This window comes from Strix aluco, chromosome 1 (genome assembly GCF_031877795.1).
Source record: "Strix aluco isolate bStrAlu1 chromosome 1, bStrAlu1.hap1, whole genome shotgun sequence".
NCBI lineage: Eukaryota > Metazoa > Chordata > Aves > Strigiformes > Strigidae > Strix > Strix aluco.
The window spans coordinates 50,333,034-50,354,688 of NC_133931.1; the positions used below are offsets into that span (position 1 = coordinate 50,333,034).

The following is a 21,655-nucleotide window of genomic DNA, read 5'->3' on the forward strand; positions in this document are numbered from 1 at the left end:
GTATTCCCATAGACAGCCTGCTGCTGGCATGATAGAAGGCAAAACCCCACACCCATGGGAGTGGAGACTGTTTTCCATTCCTTGTGAGGGATCCCTGCCCACTTGAAGACAGAGCAGCAATCAGGGAGCAAAAGGGAGTCCCGCTGAGAGGAAGAAGGTTTGCAGGGTGCCAGACCCAAATTGGGTGGCAGCATGCTCTGAGTGTGCGGGGCCAGGCAGGGGAGGTGCTACTGGGAGATGTGGCCTTGTTGGTGGGTTTGGGCACTTGTGTCTAATTTCAGGAAAGGGCTTTGTTGTGGTAAATATTAGGGAGGTATAAATAGCCCCTGCTACCCTGGGACTCCACTACCTCAAGTGACGTGCCAAGGAGATCCCCAGAGGATGGCATATCAGGAAGGGGAACTACCAAAACTAGATGGAGGGAAATCCCCAACACAGGGCTTTAGCTGCTGAGAAGCAAGTGCTTCCATCTCGCGGCATTCGCTGTGATGCCGCAGAAGCCTAACAACAGCAAGTTTGTATTGGCATCTCAGCAAAGCCCAACCTGAAGGAGACATCTGCAAGGGAACAGCTTAATAGCCTAAAAGCACTGCAGCTGCCTGGGACAGCCTGCCTCCTTTCTGCAGTAGGCACACGCAGTGGTCTAGGAAAGGAAAACCGTTCCACCCCAGCAGTCCTTCCTTGAGGAAAACGGAACCTGCATGTCTGACACTTTGGTAAGCCGGAGATGATGGTGGACACCTTTGCAGCCAGCACTCCTCAAGCCTCTCTGGAAGTCACATCCAAGATTTGGAAGCTCTTCACAGGGCAAGTGCAACAGGAGCAACATTGTCAAGTCATTAACAAAGATCACGGGAAGAGAAAGTAGCTGAGCCCTATTTTAGCCCTGCTGAATTTAACGTCTCAGCATGCCCAGAGGATCTCTAGGTGCTCACAATTTCTGCTTGTGCAGAGGACAACAGGTTTGTGCTCAAGATCTGTGAGCCATTAGTCCAGACAAGTGGCAGCTCAGGAGCTGTTTGTGCAGGAGATGTCTCCTATGGAAAGCAATCAAAGCAGTGAGTCTGAAGAAGGCTGGGAAGTGACAGTAGTCATCCAAAGGAAACAGATTATTTGAGGGGTGGGAAGGACAACTGGTGCAGCCATGGAAGCTGAAGAAGGTGGCAAGCTTTTGGGAAGAGCAGAACTGCTCAACAAGCTGTGCAAGATGAAGGTGGAAGCACTTGGTCTGCATATGGCTTGGCCATGAGCATTTCACTCAGGTTTCACCTGTGCACAGAAGTTAAAGCCAGGCAGGACAGTGCCTGGACAAAGCAGACAATTCACTCAGTGTTTACAAATCATTCCCAGAGCTTAAACCACTGAGAAAGGGCAGTGGCCAGGGAGACCAGCAAGGGAAGGCAGACAGTGTTACAGTGTGTTTATGCTGCAAGGCATGAGCATGGGGGCAAAATGCAAAACTAAGGCAGCTGGGGGTGAAAAGGGGAGATGGGAAGGAGATCCAACACCACAGAAACCAGGTGGAGGGGATGAAAGGCAGGAGTGGGAAAGACGAGGTGGGCCACTGCACCCACATCTCAGCCAGACGTGTCTGGGGATCTTTGTTCAAAGACCCAGGGAGCGTTTGTGCTGCATCCTGATGTCAGGAACTCGAGCCCCTTACATATGGCTTACCGCCCATGATGGAGTCTGGCTTGTCAGGGAGACCTCCTCAACGTGAATGCGTCTGGGGAAGCTAAGCATATGGTGCCATGACGGATCAAGGAGCACCCAGGGGGATCCATCAGCCCAACGAGGGATCAAAGCTGCCACAGCCAGGCCTCCCGCCCATCCGCTTACGAGCTCACCCTCTGGCCGAGAGCCACCGGACCCCAGCCCTGCGCAGCCAAGGGGCAGGGCAGTCCCGCAGCAGCTCCGTGCCTCTGGCAGGCTGGGCTGGGCTGGGCATGCCTGGCGGCCCCAGGGCAGCGGGGTGGTGCTGGCTCCTCTGGGCCCTCTGCCAAGCAGGCGGCTTCCTCAAGGGTGCCTCTGCCAGCGTAGCCCCACCGCCCTTCCTGGGACTGAGTCTCCGCGCAGGAGCCACGGGCGAGTCGCCCACGGTTCCTGCCACTCATTGTCCCCATACCACCCACCCTGTCTGAACCCTACGCTGCTTCGACTTCACGTGCTGAAGTGTCGCCCAAGGCAGGTGATAGCTATACAGGGTTTTAAATCCCTTCTCAAGCAGAAAACCTGTGTTTCTGGTGGGGGGGGGAAATTCACCAAAAGAGGCAGCACCCTGCCCCTGCTGCCCTACAAGGGCTGGGCCGTGCCCCCCTAGCTTTTTGCCCTTGAGGGATACTGCCCCTGGGGTCAGCTCGGCTTCCCTGCTCTCAACCACTGTCAGAAACTCAGCTGTGGCTCAGGACTGCAAAAAATTTAGCCTGTTATTGAGAAAAAGCCTGAAAAGGCAGACATCTACCTCAGAAGGTGGAGGAGTCTCACCCAGGTATAGGGAGGTCTGGAAGAGTCAGGTCCCTGCAAAGTTTTCTTAAGTTTTGACTTGATCAAGAGTATAGGGAAAAAAAAAAAAGCAAAAAAAAGCCTCCTGACTCACTCTCTTCCCAAGACTGCCCTAGCCCAGGGCATTCTCCCTGCCTTGGGAAGTGTTGCAAAATTTGAGCTTGCCCTGGAGGTATCTCTCACTAATTACTGGATATCCTGGTTTTGTGTAAGGACACAGGCAGAACCTTCCCACAGGTTCTTCTTTATGGCATGGGAAAAAAAACTCGAAACACTGATTTCTGTTTCAGCATCTCCAGCAGACTGCTGTGAAGGGCTGATTGCACACTCGAGGGGATCTCCTGGAGCCATCCTCCCCAGCTCTGGGGCATCGCTCACCAACAGTCTCTAAGAAGCAAGGAATTTCAAAGGCAAAACCAACCTTACTTTTAATATTTGCCCTCTGTACTTGAAGTTTGGGTCACTTTCAATTTTTTTCCCTTGTAATAAAGGCAGCTAAAGCTTTCAAATTAGAAGCAGAGATTCTGAGCACTGTGTGAGATGAGGTCTGTTTGAGTTCGTGCCGTCGGCCAGCCGTGCTGCAAAGGGCTAATGAATCGGCTGGTGAAAGTCAGGGTGCAGAAAATTACAGCCCTGGCCCTGACAAGAGGTAGTGCAACCCTGGTTACCATGTCTGCTCCATGCAAGGCGGATGCTCACATGAGGTTGTAAGCCTCCAACTGTGGTTTATTCACATCACTAGGGGAAAACTGCTTCAGCTCCAAGATGCTGAACAGCCTATGCTGTATCTACACAACTTCTGGTATCTACTATATCTACACACCTTCTGCTCATTCCAGCCTCTTTCAGCATCAGTCAGGCCACCAATCCCTGTGGATGGCACATGTCCCTCCATCCCGCATCTCACAGTGCTTCAGCTCTGTGGCTGGACCACAGCACAGGGCTGCAGCTGGCAATAATCCTTTTTGCCACTCCTTCAAACGGAGATGAGGTGATTACAAAGGATTTCTCCAATTTTAAAAGACATGAAGTTAAGAATGAAAACTGCATTGAACAGGAAGCAACAATTTAAGGGTTTCTTCCTCAATAAGTCTGCTTCATTAAATACATAACCTCATACACATACCCACCTACTTCGAGAGATTTTTTTTTTTCTAGAAAGGCCTTTTTCTGTCATTTCTGTAAATGAAAGCCTCTGCCAGAATGCACATAAAGGTATCACTGAAGCTCCCGAAGAGAGGAGCGTGCTCTGTCTTCGATCCTCCGAGTGCCTTCTCTTTTTCCTACCCTCCCTTCTTGAGAAGTCCCACTGATCAGCTCTTCAAGGGAGTCTTTATTCTCTGCCCAATTTTGCACAAAGGTATCAAAGGATTTTAACATATTAAAACCTGCAGCCTCTTCAAAAATTTGTCTCCTTCCTCCCTCTCTCCTTGTTGCTGGAGTTTCACACCTGGGAGCTGTTATAACTCAGTCTTTACAAGAAGTAGGGTATTTCTTTTTAGAAGTTACTTAGCCATCCATATACACACAGACTACATGTATATTCACACATAATTACTTGAAAAAAAACCTTCCCCTCCTCCCTTCCAGTTTCTAAGGACAGAAATAATAAACACCTTCAAATAACTGTAAATAATAAACCCCATCATGCTAAACAGTTCAAAGTGGAAGTGTAAATATCTCGAGAAGCTTGGGGAAATACACTATTATGAATTAGCTCTCAAAAACAGATACAGATGATCTGTCAGATTATTTTCCAGTCCAAATAGATTTAAAAATAATATTCCCTGTGATCTGTTGGAGAGTATCTGCTTACTGATAACTGCAGTTCTTCAAGTAAAGCCTGTGGAGCAGCAGCACTCATGCCAAGCTGCTGAGATGAGGACAACTTTTTTGCCAAGCTGCTGAGATGAAGACGACTTTTTTGCCAAGCTGCTGAGATGAACACGACTTTTTTGCCTTAGCAGTACCAACGAAGAAGACCCCTACCTTTCCTTTACCCCACCAGGGCACAGCCCCAGGGCTGGCAGTCCAACAGTGAACTACTGATGGGCAGAGCTCTGAAGAAACACGTACTGGTCACCCCCCGCAGGTCCAGCGCAGGCCCTAACACCACCTAATGTCCACCTGAATCACACAAGACATGTCTCTATACCCTTTTCTACTTCTGAGACAGAAACAGACCGAAGAGGAGATACCAGGAAGAGCCGTGGGACTCTGAGACGGGAGTTGAGGAAGAGAACGGATGACTGGCTCTGATGCGGTCTCCGGCAGGAACTTCTGGTGACTCTGTCAGGGAAACATCCCTTGGAAGGTGGGAAGTAGCTACTGCTGCAAGGACCTTGTAGAAAACTCTTGACTGAAGTAGGACTTAATGGTAGAAGGCTACCATGAAATACAAACTTCCTGCCAGGATCTGCTCCCTGCACAGAAACTAGCAGCCTCAGGGATGACGTGAGCTGACCTGCACCACCATCACTTCCTTCGACTCCAGCAGAGCCATTCAACTTTCAAGTCCAGGATGGAGATCCTCCTCTTCCTCCCTCCTTCACAGCAAAAACCCTTTCAAAAGCAGGATGCCTGGAGACAACCAGTGAACTGTGAAGCAGGAGATCCTGAGGAGAGACTGGGTAGCAAAGTTAGCAGCTAACACGCCAGGATAGCTGCAGAGAGCAGGCAAGGAGTGACCAGCTCATGCCTATAGTAGAAGAGGAAAGAAGAGGTGGTAGGAACAAGGACTGATGTACCTGGAAGGAAAAGACAGTTTCTTGCTTATTCCTTTGAATTGTTACAAAGCCAAAAGGGGTGCTGCTCATCTAGTTTACAAAAGGCCTGCACCAAGCAACATACTGGCATCGTGGCCTGTGGGTAGGCAGCCTTTCTACCAGATGAGGGTGGGACAAGCCACTGACATACCGTAACAAGCCCAGTACCAAAAGTGGCAAAACAGAGAGGTCCAGTGGGTTACATTCTTCAGTCTTGGCACTCAATTTTGCACTTATCAAAGGAGTAAAGCCTCCACTGCAGATTGCAGTTCTCTGCTCCAGCCATGGGACTCTGGATAACATCGACTGGATCCAGTTCTCAAAGTATGTGTAGACATCATGTGTGCTACACGCAGAGGGAAGTGTGTGCAACACTTGGCCTCAGAAACCCAACCGCTCTCATTCAAAAAGTTGCTGGGAGCAAGCCCGTTTCACTAAGTCCAATGACTTATGTCTGCCCCTTCAGGACATCTTCATTTGCTTTAGTCTTTCCTTCTTCACCCTAGTGATTACAAATGAAGAGGAAAGCAAAGAATAGAACAGAAGAATGAACCTGGAGAACAGCTGACAGCATTTTTGCAGAGCACCGTGTACTCACATGGCAGGACACAGGTGCCTACAAGTGAGTGGGCCTAGAACAACTTGATGCAAACAGGAGCCTTAAGCTACTCGTGTCAAAGTGTCCAAGAGAGTGCAATGGCTTTGAGGAATTATCTAGCAACCTCTCACAGGCCCCCACGACCTTCCTCATTAAACCACGAACAAAGCTGCAGGGTATGTTAGTGCACGCCAGCTAGTCTTTGCCAAGGGTGGAAGGGAAAAGCTGGAGTCAAAGACAGTGCAGAGGGCTGGATTCAGTGGTAAGACTTGAAAATGGCAATAAAGGGAAGAAGCAGGTGTTGGAGGAGAAAGAGTACAGGGCCCCTTTTCACCACGTAACATACAAAACTTGGCCTACTATGCTGCTAAGACAGTAGTAGTCAAGAGCCAGCAACAACAGCTTTCCACCCACAACCGTATATACTGTTTTCTCTAAAGCCTGAATACTTCAGTGGCAGGGATAGTTGCCCAGACAGCTCAGTGCATCAGAAATAGCAACTAGGCTAGCAGGCTACCTGGACAGCAAGAAGTGCCTAGAACAAGCCTTAGATCCCTCGCAGCATCAGTGGCATAGACAGCTCTGCTGCTAGGTTCCCAAGCTTGAACACAAGCATGCCAAGAACAAAGTGGCAAGGGAGCATGATGGAAGGGTTTGTCCTCATCACCTTACAGCTGGGATTTTAGTATTCCCATAAAGGGCAGCAAGATTGGGGAAAAGGGAGGAAATGAACCCCTGGTCATCTCTCCTTTAACTCCTGGTGTGGCTGAGGAAAGCCCAAGTGTCTTCTAAGTGCCACTTTAGAAGACTCAGAAGCAAAGTTGAGCTTGAATGAGAGGCAGGTTGAAGCCCTGGGAGCAAGACAAGTATTTTTAGCCTTTGCACCAAGGCTATATCTGTCCCTGTCTGAAATTAGGCCTAAAGACCCGCTGAAAAATCTTTCTGAAAATGTCTGCTACTCCTTAAAGGCTAAAATTTTTGGGGTATGTTTTGGGGGGGGTGGGGGGGGTGGAGGTATGTGTGTGTGCAAGGGAAGAGGCGGCACACAGGGAGCAACTACTGGTGAAAGAGGTAACTTGCTATGGCAGTGATGAAAGCATGCAATCTGCATCGTAGGCAGGCCATAAAAACACTTGAATCATCTATCATACTTTATATATATCTATTTATCAATTGAGTTATTTTCTCCAACATTTTTCATTTTAATATCGCATTGGTTTAAAGAAGATGAAGAGACAGGCCAATACGCAGATGTTCATCTTCTGTTCTCCAACCTGCACTTAATTAATTATGAGCTGCTTTAAAAATAGGACAATGCTTCCACTGCACATTGCTGAAGTCTGAGACTGTTCCTGTGTTTTTACTTCCCAGAACACATGCAAAGCACTCACCTCTGCCCAGCTGTTAAAGAAAACCAACCACCCCAGCCTCTGTGCTGACTGACTGAGGAAAATCAGACAAATGAGAGGTTGCTTTTTCTCCCTGCCCACTCCCACTTCAAGTAATCCTTTGCTCTGTCACCTGGTTCTGTTTAAAAACCTTAAAATACATATGTTTATCCTTGACACGTCACATAAGGCAACCATGCCAATTACTGTGATGGGCAGATAGCTGGGGCCCGCTCTCAGAGCCACGCCATTAGTCATAGTGATGACAGCTTCAGACGCTGAATTTCTCATGTTAGGAAACAAAGTTACCAATTTATTATTTTTAATAAAATAATTGCTTTAATGTAGTATTTAAAATAATTTTAAACATCTGATCAATAAGATATAGTACACAAATATGGAAAATGCTGCACTTTACATAAAAAGTAAAGCTAAGCATTTAATTATACAAAACAATTTTGCCTGATGCCGTCAATATCTTGCAAACTATAGCTTAGTTAAAGTACTGCTTTTCTTTTATATATATATATATATGCTATATATACATATATAAATAATTTACAGCATTCATTTACTAGGTTTGTTTACTACTGTTCCAACAAAAAAACCCATAACCAATTCAAAACTTATTGAATTTGGTAACTATCTGCAGTAGTTCTGACGGTGGAGGGCGTTTGAATCATTGCTTCAAGTTTTGAAGTAGCATGCCAAATAACCATAGGAAGCTTGTTCCTTAAAAGTTTCAGCAGGAAGCCATTCAATACAGTCAGAGCCTTTCCCGCCGGTCCTGGGAAACAGCCATGCTATACAGCACTGTGTCATGGGAGGCAAAATGTTTGGAGGCTGGGGAAAAGGGTGACCCAGAAGGTTTTCCTTCCACCACAAGGCAGTCTTTACCAGCAAGTAGAAAATCTGTGAATCTATTCTAGCAGTCTTAATAATCTGGAGTCGTCCTCCTCACTCAATGGAAACCAAGCAACTGTCTAAATACCTGCTATTTGGGAAGTTTCCCTTTTATACCACATTAAGGTATTAAATCAATATTTTAAATAAAGCAGTGAATCCCGTGCTTCACAAACACTGCTTTTCTCCTTAAGAGAGTCTCCAGCTGCTAAGTTTCAGTGTATCCCAAGCTTTCCCTTTTTTTGCAGTCAGCACAGGTTGCTTTTGTTCATTTCTTTCTACATCTATACTCAAGTCCAATGCTATTTTTTTATCTACAGAAAGATAAACTGTTTCTTTCATTTATCTTTTCTTTTTAGGCTCTTTCACTCCTTGTATTCAAATTTAGTAATTCCAAATTTTCCCTGAACATCGAAGTATGCCCAACTACACTGTCTGATGTACTTCAATCATGAGAATGACTAATTTTGTTCACTTTCCCTCAGTCGTTTTCTCAGAGGAAAGGAGGAGGGCAGTTGAAGCAAGGTGGGGGGTTGGAGAAAGCACCCCTCATTCCTTCTGCTTGCGACTTTGCTCTCCACAAACGAGCATCCAGTAGTAATTCTAAAACCAGAAAACTTAAGGAGATGCTGAGTTAGGTAGGCAATACATTAGCATGTTGACTGACTGCTGGTTCATGATTAAATACAGTTGCCATGCTATGCAGTGCCTTTAAAGTGTTATTTGTTTCCCTAAATGAGGTTGGATTAGAAGAAGGCACTACACGTAGAACAGATGTTGCAGACTCTGGAGTACTGAAGCAAGCGACATACATAAACCAGGGACACATATCAAGCCCTCAGAGCCTGCAAGACAGTTAAATGCAAGCAGGTAGTCAGGTGCTTGTGTTTGCAGCTGAGTATTTTCACTGGTTTACAGACTGGTTTAAGCCAAATATTATTAAAAACCCTACAGGTGCTAAGTTAGGTATTTAATAAAAATGTTTATCTGTAAACAAGAGTTATCCTTACAACGGATCATTTTCCAGAAATTGGAATTTCAAGACAGTGCAACAATGCTTCAGTGTTTTCTTTGGCAGTAGACAGCAAGGTGAAATGTAAAATTCAAATCACTTCAGAAGAGCACGGTACAAGGTTAGAGAATGCTTCATCTCCCTCTCTTGTTCCATGCAGAATATCAAGTCCCTGAGACAGACGCGGGTTATTCTTGGACAGAGCAGCTGTTTCGTAAGGCTAAAACCTGATGATCCAGAAGCAATTCCATTGCCATTGAAACCCTAAATGGGGGAGGGAGAGAGAAAAAAATATTAGAATTTCATGGAAATGCAAGTTTTTAACCAAACTGGTTGGATTATACTGCCTACTTGCATAAAACTAGCCTGCTGATGTTTAGCTTTACATGTTGAAAACCACCAATCCAGAAGTTCTTGCACGTTAGAGACTTTAAAAGACAAAGCAAGCACTTGCCAGTTGATGGTTTATTTCAGTCAAAGCAACCAGAAAATTCTATCTTTCTTTAAAACTATATTATTATAGTAAGATAAATAACTGCCCGTGTCTGTAGTATGACTGAAGTCATACTACATAGACACTTGCACTGAGAGAGGACAAGCTAACTACAAAGAATGTACTACCACAGTTCGTATGCAGAGCCCTAGGTAGTGCAATGGCTCTTACTCCCACTTGCAAACCCTCGAGCTCCAGATGTTCACTTCTTGAAGAAAACCATCACTGCAAGTGGGCTCTAACCTTGAAACACAGCTGGGAGAAACTCTTACCCAAGCCATCACCTGTGATTTGTCCTTTAAGGGAGTATGAAATACACACAGTGGAAGCATCTGCATGTTCAGAACACTGTATCTGAGCCTATCCATCTCAGTCGGCTGCCTCGCTTGGTTATGAAAGCACAGTTGGTAGAAGATGATGATGTTTAGTAGTTATACATTCAGGCTACTGGAATGAGCAACCCCCACGCATTCCAAAATGCCCCAAGATTTATTATTAGGGGCGGGGAGGAGGAAGATTACCATGAGCTGCACAATAGACTGGCTACTTATCTTGGAGCCAATCTATGCTACACAGCCAGTCTCTTATCACTACTGGAGGGTTCTTGGTAATGAATGCAATTTGTACAAATACAAGTGCTCAGTCTCTGTAACTTCAGCGAGGCAATGCCTGCCAGCATCAACACCACTTGGAGATGGTGTTGCTTGGATGCAGTGTTAACTATATAAATTCTTACCCTAACACTCTCTGCAAGACTTCAGCAAAATGACTTTGCCCACTTTGCTTAGAGAAATCTGGTTAAAAACCCCATATATTAGAAACAAATACCAGTGCTGGACTATCTATAGCAGTGAATGCTACTGTTGTTAGGGGGGAAGCTTTGAAATTTGTTAAAAAAATAAAGAGAATCACCAGAGAGCACACACTAACCACAGAAAACCCAGGGCATATTGCAGAAATGGAAGCTGTATTTCTTACTAGCAGCATGCACGGTATTCAGCACCATTTCATTTGCTTTACAGTCGATACTATTAAACACTATGAAATGCCATCATTTGAAACTTTCAGTTTGTTAAATGGCTTGGAACAAATGCATGTGTGGGGAAGACTGCTGGCCACATCACACAGAGAGGGCACTGCTGTCCTGGTAAGACACAAAGGGGTCACAGTTCAAGTTTGTCATATGACAACCCTGAAGGATCCAGGGAAGAGATAGCTCTGCAATGCAGCTGCCAGCACGGGTTGAAAAGGAGGTCAATTCAACAGGATGCAGCAGAAGGCCTGAGGCAATGTTATAAATGAAACAAACCCCAAGGGTTTTCAGTAACCCAACAGCAATGTCCTTTATAATTCAAAGAACTTTACTGAGGTGAAAGTATTTTCTCTCTAAATAGTCATTAGACTAGAAGTCTTACCTTTAAAAACAAAGGTACCCCAATCCTGTTCACTCCCTTACAAAAGGAAGCAGACAGCACAAATTCCCCAGCCTGCTTTGGAAGCTGTTGGAGATGCAAGATGCTACAATAGGGCAGAAGCACCAAGCTGCCTGTGTTTCAGACAGTTATGAATTTGTTTATTCTTAAATTCTTACCCATCATGCCCAGTGCAGAGACGTAAAGCGGTGTTATGCTGTAATATCGCATCCAAAGCCAAAGCTTAGACTGGGCTCCTGTTTGCTAAGACAGCCAGTGCATACTTCTTAAATTTCACGTAGCATTACACCAGTTTATCAGAGCTACTGAGTACAGCACTTCAAGGGCCAGTTGGACCAGTTACTGACCATATCTAAACCAACAGCTGCTACCACATCCAAGTTAAAAGAAAAGGTTGTTCTCTCAAAGTGCATGACAGTTTAAAATTGAAGAAGCCAACAGACAGCCTAGGTCATTCCAGTCCAGACTAGGACTGCGTTGGGGAACTCACTCTGAACTAAGTTTATACAAGCATGAGCACTAACTCTTTTAGCTACTGTCCTCCACAGCTGCATCAAAACACTGGTCTTTCATGGTTTTGTTTTGGACTTCAGACCAAGCTGTGGAGCGTGATGTACTTACTGCCTTTTTGTAATAAAATATTTAGAGAACCAAAAGTGAAAACACTTGATGTTAAGATGCCATCTGCGCATCAAAATGAACCACGACAGGCGCCTCTGTTAATGTCCAAGACCTTATTTAAGAAGTGTCCAACTCTGAGCTCTCCAGCTGACACAAGGGACATGTTAGGGGAGGGTCCTCTGCTGCTCAGTTCTCAGAGCCTCCTCTTGAGCAAGCTCCTGTTGGGCAGCAGGTTGACCTTGTCTGGCCCTAGGCAACAATCCTCTCCTTTACATCTCATATGCCCCTTCCTGCACAGAAGGTCCACCACACTGCTTTTGAGACTTTAAATACCCTGGTTTAGAATACCACCAGCCCACTCCTTGCTCTCTATTACATTCCTTCTAGTTGGGCAGCAACTGCTTGCATCTTGCTATTTTGGGAGATTCTTCACTGCAAAAGTCTTCAGCCTACCCTGAGACAACTCTGTGAGCCTCTTCTGAGGGGAAGCAAAAAGTGCCACTTTGCAGTCAAGCCACAGACAAATACAAAGACAAATGAATATAAAATGCATCCCTGTAGAAGCAATTCTAGCAAAGGGTACTGCATCAGCCTACACCCCCCTTCTCCAACATTAGTGCCTTAACTAGAAACTTTTTTTTTTTTTTTTTTAAATTGGGAACACTCCTCCACAGGGGAGGCTGGAAGATGTCAGCCATATCCTGAAGTTCCTGCCTTTCACTGAACCCCCAGCACCCCTCTTTCCTTCTGAAAGGGAAATGACACAGACACATGCAGCCCAGAAGGGGTAACTACCAGCATAGATACTACCAATCAACCTGGATATCAACAGCTGACAGACCCTGTTCATAAGCCAGGTGAGGTACTGCATGGCTCTGCACCACTGGAAATCATCCTTCACATACCGAGAGCACCAGCTGGCTTAAAACCAGTCCCAGGAGGGCACAACTGCAGCAGTCCTGCTCTTGGTCTGTCCTCAGAGTCAAGTCAAATCAGGAACTTTGCCAAAGCAACACGCTGTTGCCCTTTCTTGATCCTTAGAGCCTTTTATATACACCTGACAGATCAGTTACTCTCACTGATCTTTGCAGCAGAAGACATTGTGGAGCTCCTGCTGTAGTCCCATGCCTGTTGTGCAGCTAGTTTTGTTGAGAGGTTGTTCCTGAAACCTGTTTTAAGATCTCTAGAGCTCTCTCCAGTGGCTGGACCGAGAATTAAACACCCACTCTCTGAAAAGGCAAGAGTTGATACAGAGCCACAGCTCACAAGGCTCTTCCTTTACCCAAGTGACCATCACCACCTTACTCCTAGTCTCCAAGGTATCTGGAGCATGTGATCTGCAAGTCTGCATCACAGGTACTGACAAGGACTTTAAAGTTGCTCAGAGCTATTCTACAGTCCCCGATACAAAGATCAGAGGGGTCAGCAGACACCTTCATTTCCACCAAATTCGGGTCAGGCTCAGTGAGATGTTCCTGGCAGAGTACATGCTCCCTTCTCAAATTCAATGGCTTCACACCAATCACATTCAAAATTTTAAACCCTTGAGAGAGGGGCACTTTAAGAGGGCAGTGTTCAGTCAAAAGTCAAGCCAAGAGTTTTCATTTCAATTTTTGGTGTGGCATAAACACATCCCAGTCCCAGAGACAAGATCCCAAGAGAGCAAACTGTCATTGCAGCTCTGCTGCATATTGTAAAAATACCACCAGCAGAAGGAAGCAAAGTCACAAGACAGTTTTCAATGACATCTCCAAACACTGAGAAATTACAGCTGTGTGCAGCAGAGACGTTGTTGAAAGGTGGTAAGAGCACCTAGTGAATTGGGGGAAAGGCATCCAGGTTCAACCCGCAGCTCTGTCACCTGCGGTCACACTGAGGTCGGTGGTGTCTAGTGTACCCTGTACATTATTTTTCCAGCTGTAAAATACAGAATGCATTCCTGTCTCATGGAAGGAAAAAAGGTTTAAAAGCCGTTAACACGTTGTGGAGTGCTCAAACACTTCCCTGGGTCTCCTCCAAGGGGAGGGAGGAGGTGAAGGGGGAAGGAAGAGACCCTGTCAGAATTGTGACAGTTTTGCTTGTACAAATAAGTGCCTCATTTAGGCCAGAGAAAACAAAGTGAAAGAAGTTGCTCTTACTTTGGTGACAAGCCAGCCTACTGATGCTTGCCTATTCTAACAAGCTCAGGCTAATAGAAATACTCCCAAATTCACAATACTAAAATACTACATTACTCAGTATTTATATGATTTTTTTTTTTTTTTTTAAATAAAGTTGGTTGTGTTAGGTGGTTGGGGCTTCGAGGATTTTTTTTTTTAACCTTAAAGACCAAGCCAATGTCTGAAAAGCTTAGATCTCTATGTCCAGGCTGCTTCTCATGCAGCTGAAAACAAACATGTATATTTATGATGTTACCTGCAGCCTACAAAGAAGCCTCACAAAGCTGTCAGATCCATATAACAGAGAACAATATTCAGTTACGCATTTTTCCTCAGAGTTCATTGCAACATTCCTACAAGTCCTTTCAAATGTAGGCAACAACATGTTTTACATATTGGAACAAATTACTGTGAATGTAATGTCAGTTTATTCACTATTATGCCCAATATTCATGTACGCATGTCACTTCATATGGCTACATCAGATGCTTAATCTGTACCTGGAGGTATTGAATACTATACAAATATGTCATGTTAGTTAATAGACAATTATTAAGCTGAAATTTTCTGGCTCTTTGCCACATCATTTTAAGCAATGTATTGTCAACTAAATTATAAATCTCTTGACCCTTCACATGTCATCAACATTTGCACGTTACCAATATGTTCAGCCTAAAGCTACAATGCAATTAGTCATTTAAATTGCAGATATCTTTCACACATAAGAAGAATTAAGTTCATCTCTAGCAGAGAGAAGGCACGATATGGGCCAATGAACTGTATTTCTGAAGTGTGTGAATGGCAGTCGAGAATATTTTTTGCCGATTTACATGGGGAAAAATTCACATCAAGTGTATGGCCTAGACTGACAACAGGCAGGAAATTCAGCACTGGAATTGTAACTCTCTAGCTGACAGAGCTGTGATTAGGTCTTGCAGCAGATAAGTAAGATGCTGAAGCCATATTTTATAATTGCAGTAACATTTTTAGCTCCCCTCTTCCCCAAAGGTATGTCCACGCAGTAGACTTCAATTGTCCCGACAGCCTGAGTAAGAACTAGAAACTGAAATCAAGTGTCTGCATATGTTAAGCATATGCCAAGTAAAAAAAAGAAGAACCCTCCTTCAGACCTAAATCTCAAAATGGGCTGGGGGAAGGGGTGGTAGAGACACAGAAAAAGAGAAGGAAACCCCTCAAGTGTAGAAATAGATTTTGTAGCCTTGCTCTGAACACCTACTTACATGCAAGTAGGATAGGTCCAATTTAAAGTGATTGCTTTTAAATTAATTTTCTGCAGCTTTTAAGAAAATACTTTAGCAGACTATCATGTACCAATGCCAAGCACCAGCCAGCAGCCTCTGCGCCCCATGGATATACAGGGAGCAGCAAACCCATCGTCTATTCGCTACAGAGCCAACTTCTGCGTTTAATTCACATTTAGACACAGTCACATCCTTAACACCAATACTGAAGCTGATGAATTATGCTAGCATGTCCTCTCATCAGAAGAGCTCATGGCCAGAAAGGCAGCAGTAACTTCTACAGCTATCACTTGTAAGAGTGTAAAGCCAGACACTCCTTTAACTACCACACAGCCCTCCTGCAAACACCAAAAAAATGAGAGTGATTTGATTGCCACACAGTGGAAAACCCCAAACATCTCTCTTTCCCAAACATTTAGAAGAGTTGGGGTTTTCTTTCATTCAGCAGAAAAGGACTTGTGCTTAAAAGCTTAGTTCTTCCCAGATCAGCCTAGAGAGCATTTCCAAAGCTTAAACATGCACCACATACAGAATACATTTGATCAACATGTATACCGGCATCCTAAGCTGTAAAGCAAGTAGGGTAAGTTTAAGTTCTGCTAACAATGATCAGATGTGGCAGACACCTTGACCTAAAAGAGAAGACAACAAGCTTGTTTTCTCTACCCACAATCAATACTAAAAATGGAACAATGACCAGTGTGGTAAACAAGACACTTCTTCCACTTCTTCTTGCCAAACTTCTTTCCCAGAAGGAGAATACAAGCTTATTTGTGGGCTGCTGTATTGGAAGATGTGCATCACCCTGGAAGTATCACATTATTTTATGCATGTTGGACAGAGCTAAGAGTTTGACAGAAAGAAAGTACTTGAATGGCTCTGCACTGACCCCAGGATATCAGCTGCATCATTTTACTTCTGTAGCAGCTACCTGCAGTAAGCCTAAGTTTCCACAGCAGAGCTAGACTATGGGTGGCAAGGCAAGACCCACACTTACTAATGGAGCAGCCAGTCTTGGTGGGGGACAGAACAGGCACAAACTATCTGGAAGGAGGAGATTTCCTTTGCCGTTGGATGAGGTAAAAAGAAAGAAAAGACACAAGATTTACTCTTGAGTCAGTCAATGTGACAAACCTGGAAGGAGGCAAGTGATGGACAAGTGAAGGACACACCACCAACAGCACTTTGGGGCAAGACAGACTGACAGACTGCATGCCTTCCAAGTAGTTAATGTGTTATCACTGAGCCAGAAAATGGATGAGAAGCAAGCAGTGTCCCAAAAAACATTATACAGAAGTGCAGGCATCCAAGTAAGTTTTCTTGTATAAAGCAGAAGAATGGTCCAACCACAGCCTTCACAGAAGCTGACCATAAGAGTAATTGCCAGTCTCCTAACTCTACTTTCAAAAATGCGTCTGAACTTTTTTTTTCTCCCTTCTGTGTGATAGCACACAAATATACTGCTCTCAGTTTAAGGCCAAAGATGAGCTGGGACCCGGGACCTTTGCATAGAAGGAAAGAAAGTTTAAGGACTCAGAACTGCAGCCCGTTTCCTCACAGAAAAAAAGCTTTAAATATCTGCAAGGGTTTTCAAACTTCTAAGACTCCAGTTACAGTGAGAATGAGACAAAGCTGTTTCCAAAATAGCTCTGTCATCAGAAAAGCAGTAAAACTTAATCCAAAATAATCCTTGATTATTTCTCGGCATTGAAAACATTATGGGTCATGTTACCAACCAATAAAAACTACGAAACAGAACACAGAATCAGAAAAATAAGTCTGTGGCTTCAAGTTCACTTTTTTCTGATTTGTTTTAGAAGTGTTCTCCCTTCTCAAGAGGAGTTATTTTTCAATTCTTCCCACCCTTTAATTCATTACTGTTCACGCATGCCCCCCTAAAAAAGAAAAGAGGTGGGTAACAAATACACAAACCCGAAAACACATATGAATGAAATCCAAAAGCCTCTCCCGTCATTGAATCCAAGTGTCCAGAGGGACCAGAATGAGAGAGATGAAGATATTACCACCTCTGGAATACAAGTAGCACCAATTAACACATTTGCACAATAGGGGGATTTTCTTACCAGGGCTTTCTCAAATTACTCTTTCTGAACAATGCCATTCAAATGTTAAGTTGTAGTGAAGAGAACATGCAAAATAAGTGTTTCCAACCAGAAGAGGGAAAGAATTCCCATTATACTGGTGCCTTTTTTCTTTTCTTTTCTTTTTTAATTAGGCCTAGAGCATTACCCTTATTTTTTTCATTCCATGACCTTCATGGATTTGCCTCTATTGCTATTTCAAGTTTAGCAATACATAAGAAATAATCATGGCAAGATATAGTTCTGTCTTTTTATGTTACTTTTAGGTCCAAATTAGTTGACAGATACTCCTGTGGGCAAGAACCTCTTTCCTTATTTGCTACCTGCCACCCTACAAAATGATATGGCTGCTAGTAATCAGGCTTCTAGCTGTAAAGCACGTGCTCATGTCACCACATGTTCTAGTTCCCAGATTAAAATCATCCATAATAGGTCTCCTTAAAAGACCAAGAAAGAAGAATTTCAGAGTACAGGACAGGATGAATGTGCAGGAATCAAGCATTCAACTATCCCAGGAAAAATACTTTCCAGAAGAGGTGCAAAACCAGGTGGCAGAGTACAGAGGAAGCAAATACCTAGGGCTGAAGAACCATCCCAATTAAACACAGATATATTTGAGAAGAAACGAAACATGGTATGCTAAGGAAATGCTGTTCCCAGTCCTTCACTCCTACTGTTACTGCAACAGAAGGTAGCAGAGCCATACCAACCCAGTCTGCTGAGCTGCAGTACCTTCCAGTACCCATCACATTTTGGTACTGAATAAAGAAAGGCAAATATGTAACAAATTTGCTTACAGAGTTTCACTTTTTAAATACATACTGTAACTGATTATTTCTTCCCTGTCTCCCCAAATACCTTAGGGCTTCGGTTTACATCAATAATGGCTTGAAACAATTCCTTTCCTTTAATTACTGAAGTAGGCAACAATAAAAAGAAGCTGAACAGCGTCAGCTTTGCTCTAACACAGACATAAGAGATACAAACATTGTATAAAGAACATTATCCAAGGAAAGTTTAAGTCTTAGTTAAAAAAAACAAATGCAGTTAGCACCAGTGATTTCATTCAGCACTGTCAAAGGACCATTCATATTCAGTAACTTCTTCCATCCTACCTGTCTACCAAGATAGTAGGTTTAAAAAAATAAAAAAAAAAAATTGGTCACAGGAGTATTATACACAGATTTGCTCCTTGCCATTGCATAGTCACGAAGTTCTGACATTTAAGATTACTTGAGAGTAAAGCTGTCTGTATTTGCAATTTGAAATGAGAAAGTACATCCTGCCTGTTTAAATTATTCTCAGACAGGTTGCCCAAAAAGATGATTTTAAAGATGCCCAAATGTGTATCAGCCTAAGGCCATATAGTACTTGCCTTCAGTTTCAAAGACCTCCTTTCATCTCTGAAGAATGGAATGTTGTTTACTGCTCAGGATGTTTTGCCATGTTATCATGAATGTATTACAAATGTTCTGCTTCTTGAACTACAGAGTGTTTGTCAAAACCATTCTTTATTCTACATGAGAAGTCTTAAGCCTTTTATAAATCCTCTCAGATATATTGGGACACTTAAACGTCTAAGTCTAAACATCCTTCTCAAGTTTGCTAGCCTGAATAATTTCACAAAAAAGAAAAAAGGTCCATGGAGAATTGCTTTCTGGTAGCATGAAGCCTAAGTACTAGGCACTGGAATGCAAGATTGCATGTGAGAAACTGAAATAGTTTCATTGGGAGAATTACTTTCACCTCCCGCCCTTACAACTCCAGTCTAGTAAGGCAACCTGTATGAGAAGCGTCTTAAAATACAGCAGGTAAATGTGTGTCAGCGAGATGCTATCAAGGTTTATGGTCAGTTTTAGGCTTATGTCCACGTTCTTTTAAACTGGCAATGTAAATAATGGATCACCACCTTTCAGAAGCAACATTGTTATCTGTCCCACTTCGGCACAATCTCATGAAGCTTTTAATAAAGCAGACACACCGCAGACGATGAGAAATAACTGAAAACTACCTAACAGGCAGACTTGTTAAATATTCAGAAACAAATCCGGCAATAATTACAGAAAACCACTACGAAGAACAGGAATAGTTACTCAATAGAAGCTTGGGGGAAGAGGAGAAAAGGATGGGGAAAACTGTTCTTGTACTAGACTCATTTTTTCAAGTTTTTCCAGTGGTATTATAAAAAAAATAACTATACCTTCAGCTTCATGTGAAAGTGCATTAAAAGACTTCAAAGAATAGCTGCTCAAAAGCTGGGAACACTGCTTTCTGCAGCTTGTTTAGATACAGATTCCTTCACTTGCAGTAAACAAGGAGCGTTCAAGGAGCTAATTGTGTCTCCACACCAGAAAAAAAAATAATCAGAGAAACAAGTCTACCTCACCTCCTTACAGAGGTCTCTTGTCACAGCCCAGGCCAACAGAGAACCTACAGGACAGATGCCACCATTATCTCAGTTACACTGCAAATAATTGAGCTTTATACAAGGTCCTTCCAGACTCCAGTATGCAAAAACACTGGAGTATTTTCAGTCCTAGCATCTATTTCAGCCTCCTGGTCCACAAGAATGAAAGACTTAAGGTTTATCAGAAGGACAACTTTCCCATCACTTCTTCCACGCAAGAGTTACTTCCCAGGCTTCTGTTCACTGTGCTTGGGTCACAAACCCATCAGACGTTCACTTGAGCAATGCTGAGGCTTCATGAGAAAGAGGAGCAAAACTGGCAACAACACTTGAATAACAGTCCGCAACACATTTCTCCTGTCTCCATCCAAGATGATCACTAACAGAAGTAGGCTGTCAGTCTCCTTGGAAAGAACTTCTGCAGTCCTGTAAACTTCCCAGGTCCCAGAAACAGTTAAATCTCCGGCACAACATTAAGAGATTTGTTCAGACCAAGATTTGTTAAAAGCACCTTCAAGTCACTTTTAAAATGCAGCATGAGCCAGAAAAAGTGATCAGGCTCATTGCAGGAATAGAATGGTCTAGCTTTATTTATTGATTGATTGATTTGGGGGGGGATCTAGCCAAGGTGAACTCACTATATTTGAAAAGAGTCCCTATGCCTTGTGCATCGAAAAAAGTCCACAGCCAAATATCAAAGCAAGAGCCATTTCAAAATAGCCATCAGGACTTCAACTGAGGGGCCATGGCAACTAGCTGCTGTGGAAGACCACCACAGCTTTGTTACCCTCCACTGCAGATGGAAGTTTCTCTAAGACATCGTTTCATTCAATCCTTCACATACAGTGCTCCCATCCACAGTTCTTCCTGTAACACACAATTAAACATCCCCATCAAATTCACCAGAAACAATCCTTTCAAGTATTTAAACACAGACTGGTCTTCTTACAGTATATAACCAGCCATTTCACATAAGAGAATTCTCACTTCTTCCTACAGGGAAGGATAAAAATAATTCAGTATGAAGACACAACAACATGTAAGTTATCTCTGTACCTCCAGCCCAGATCCAACGTTTGATGAATCCAATGGTCTTTTCTTCCTTGGTCCAATGGCTGCCAAAGCTGTGAGGTTGGCTTCTCTTTGTTGCATTTGTGCTAACTCCAACTGTTGCATCTAATTTAAAAAGAAAACACCTACATTAATTATGATATACAGTATCCTAAAGGTCTTGTTCTCTTTATGGCAGCTTCAGATGGCTCTGCAGTCCCTACTGAAACAACGTACTTCACAGCATCTTTTCCCATATTTCTGGATGCTTTTGACAGATTCCAATACTCAGTCATGCTTAATAGTCTTGAAATGCTAATAGCCCTACGGTGTAAGTAACACTTTTTATGGAGACTGTACTGTGGTATCAATGCAGTCTTAACAGGAGCCTTGTTGCTGGTTCCTCAGCTCATAAGCTTTACCATTTCTAATTAACAAAAAATACTGATCAGAACTGCTTTATGAGGCTGGATTAGTATTAAAAGTTGAAGTTAATGAGTTCTGTGAACTGGGCATATTCTTAATTCAAATCTCAATTCATGACTGCACAAGCAGGAAACTCAATTTCTTCATGCTGTATTACCTGAACCCAACACTCAACATTGCATTCTGAAACATCTTATTATCCAACTGAACAGGATGCTGTCAGTCCACTGATATTCCTCTTTTTCCCAGCACATAGTTGAATGTTCAGGCATATCTAAAGCAATTTAGAGATATGCTGCTTACGTTTATTTTCACTCACCTCCAAAAACTGTTCAATACAAGGAAATCCTTAGAAACAACCTCTACCTGGGTTAGGTAAACTTGGGATGGAAGAGAAAGCCATAATCAAGAGGGTTTTTTTAAAAAAGAAAAAGTTTTAATTTCTGCATTTCGAGGTACATACTACTACATACTACTTCATTCTGTCCGATAACTACAGGTGCCAGCTGCTCTGGAGCTCCACCCAGTCAAGTC

The 21,655-nt window shown here is 43.4% G+C and overlaps 1 protein-coding gene across 1 annotated transcript in view; it reads right to left on the minus strand.

Moving 5' to 3' along the window:
• Window positions 1–7,614: 7,614 nt before the first annotated feature.
• TAF4B (TATA-box binding protein associated factor 4b) overlaps window positions 7,615–21,655 on the minus strand; it is a 74,773-nt gene continuing 60,732 nt past the window's right edge. The window contains exons 15-16 of the mRNA XM_074847653.1: window positions 20,702–20,821; window positions 7,615–9,432 (exon numbers count right to left, since the gene is read on the minus strand). Of these exons, the coding sequence (XP_074703754.1) occupies window positions 9,265–9,432; window positions 20,702–20,821 (288 nt within the window). The 3' untranslated portion in view covers window positions 7,615–9,264. The remainder of the gene's footprint in view (window positions 9,433–20,701; window positions 20,822–21,655) is intronic.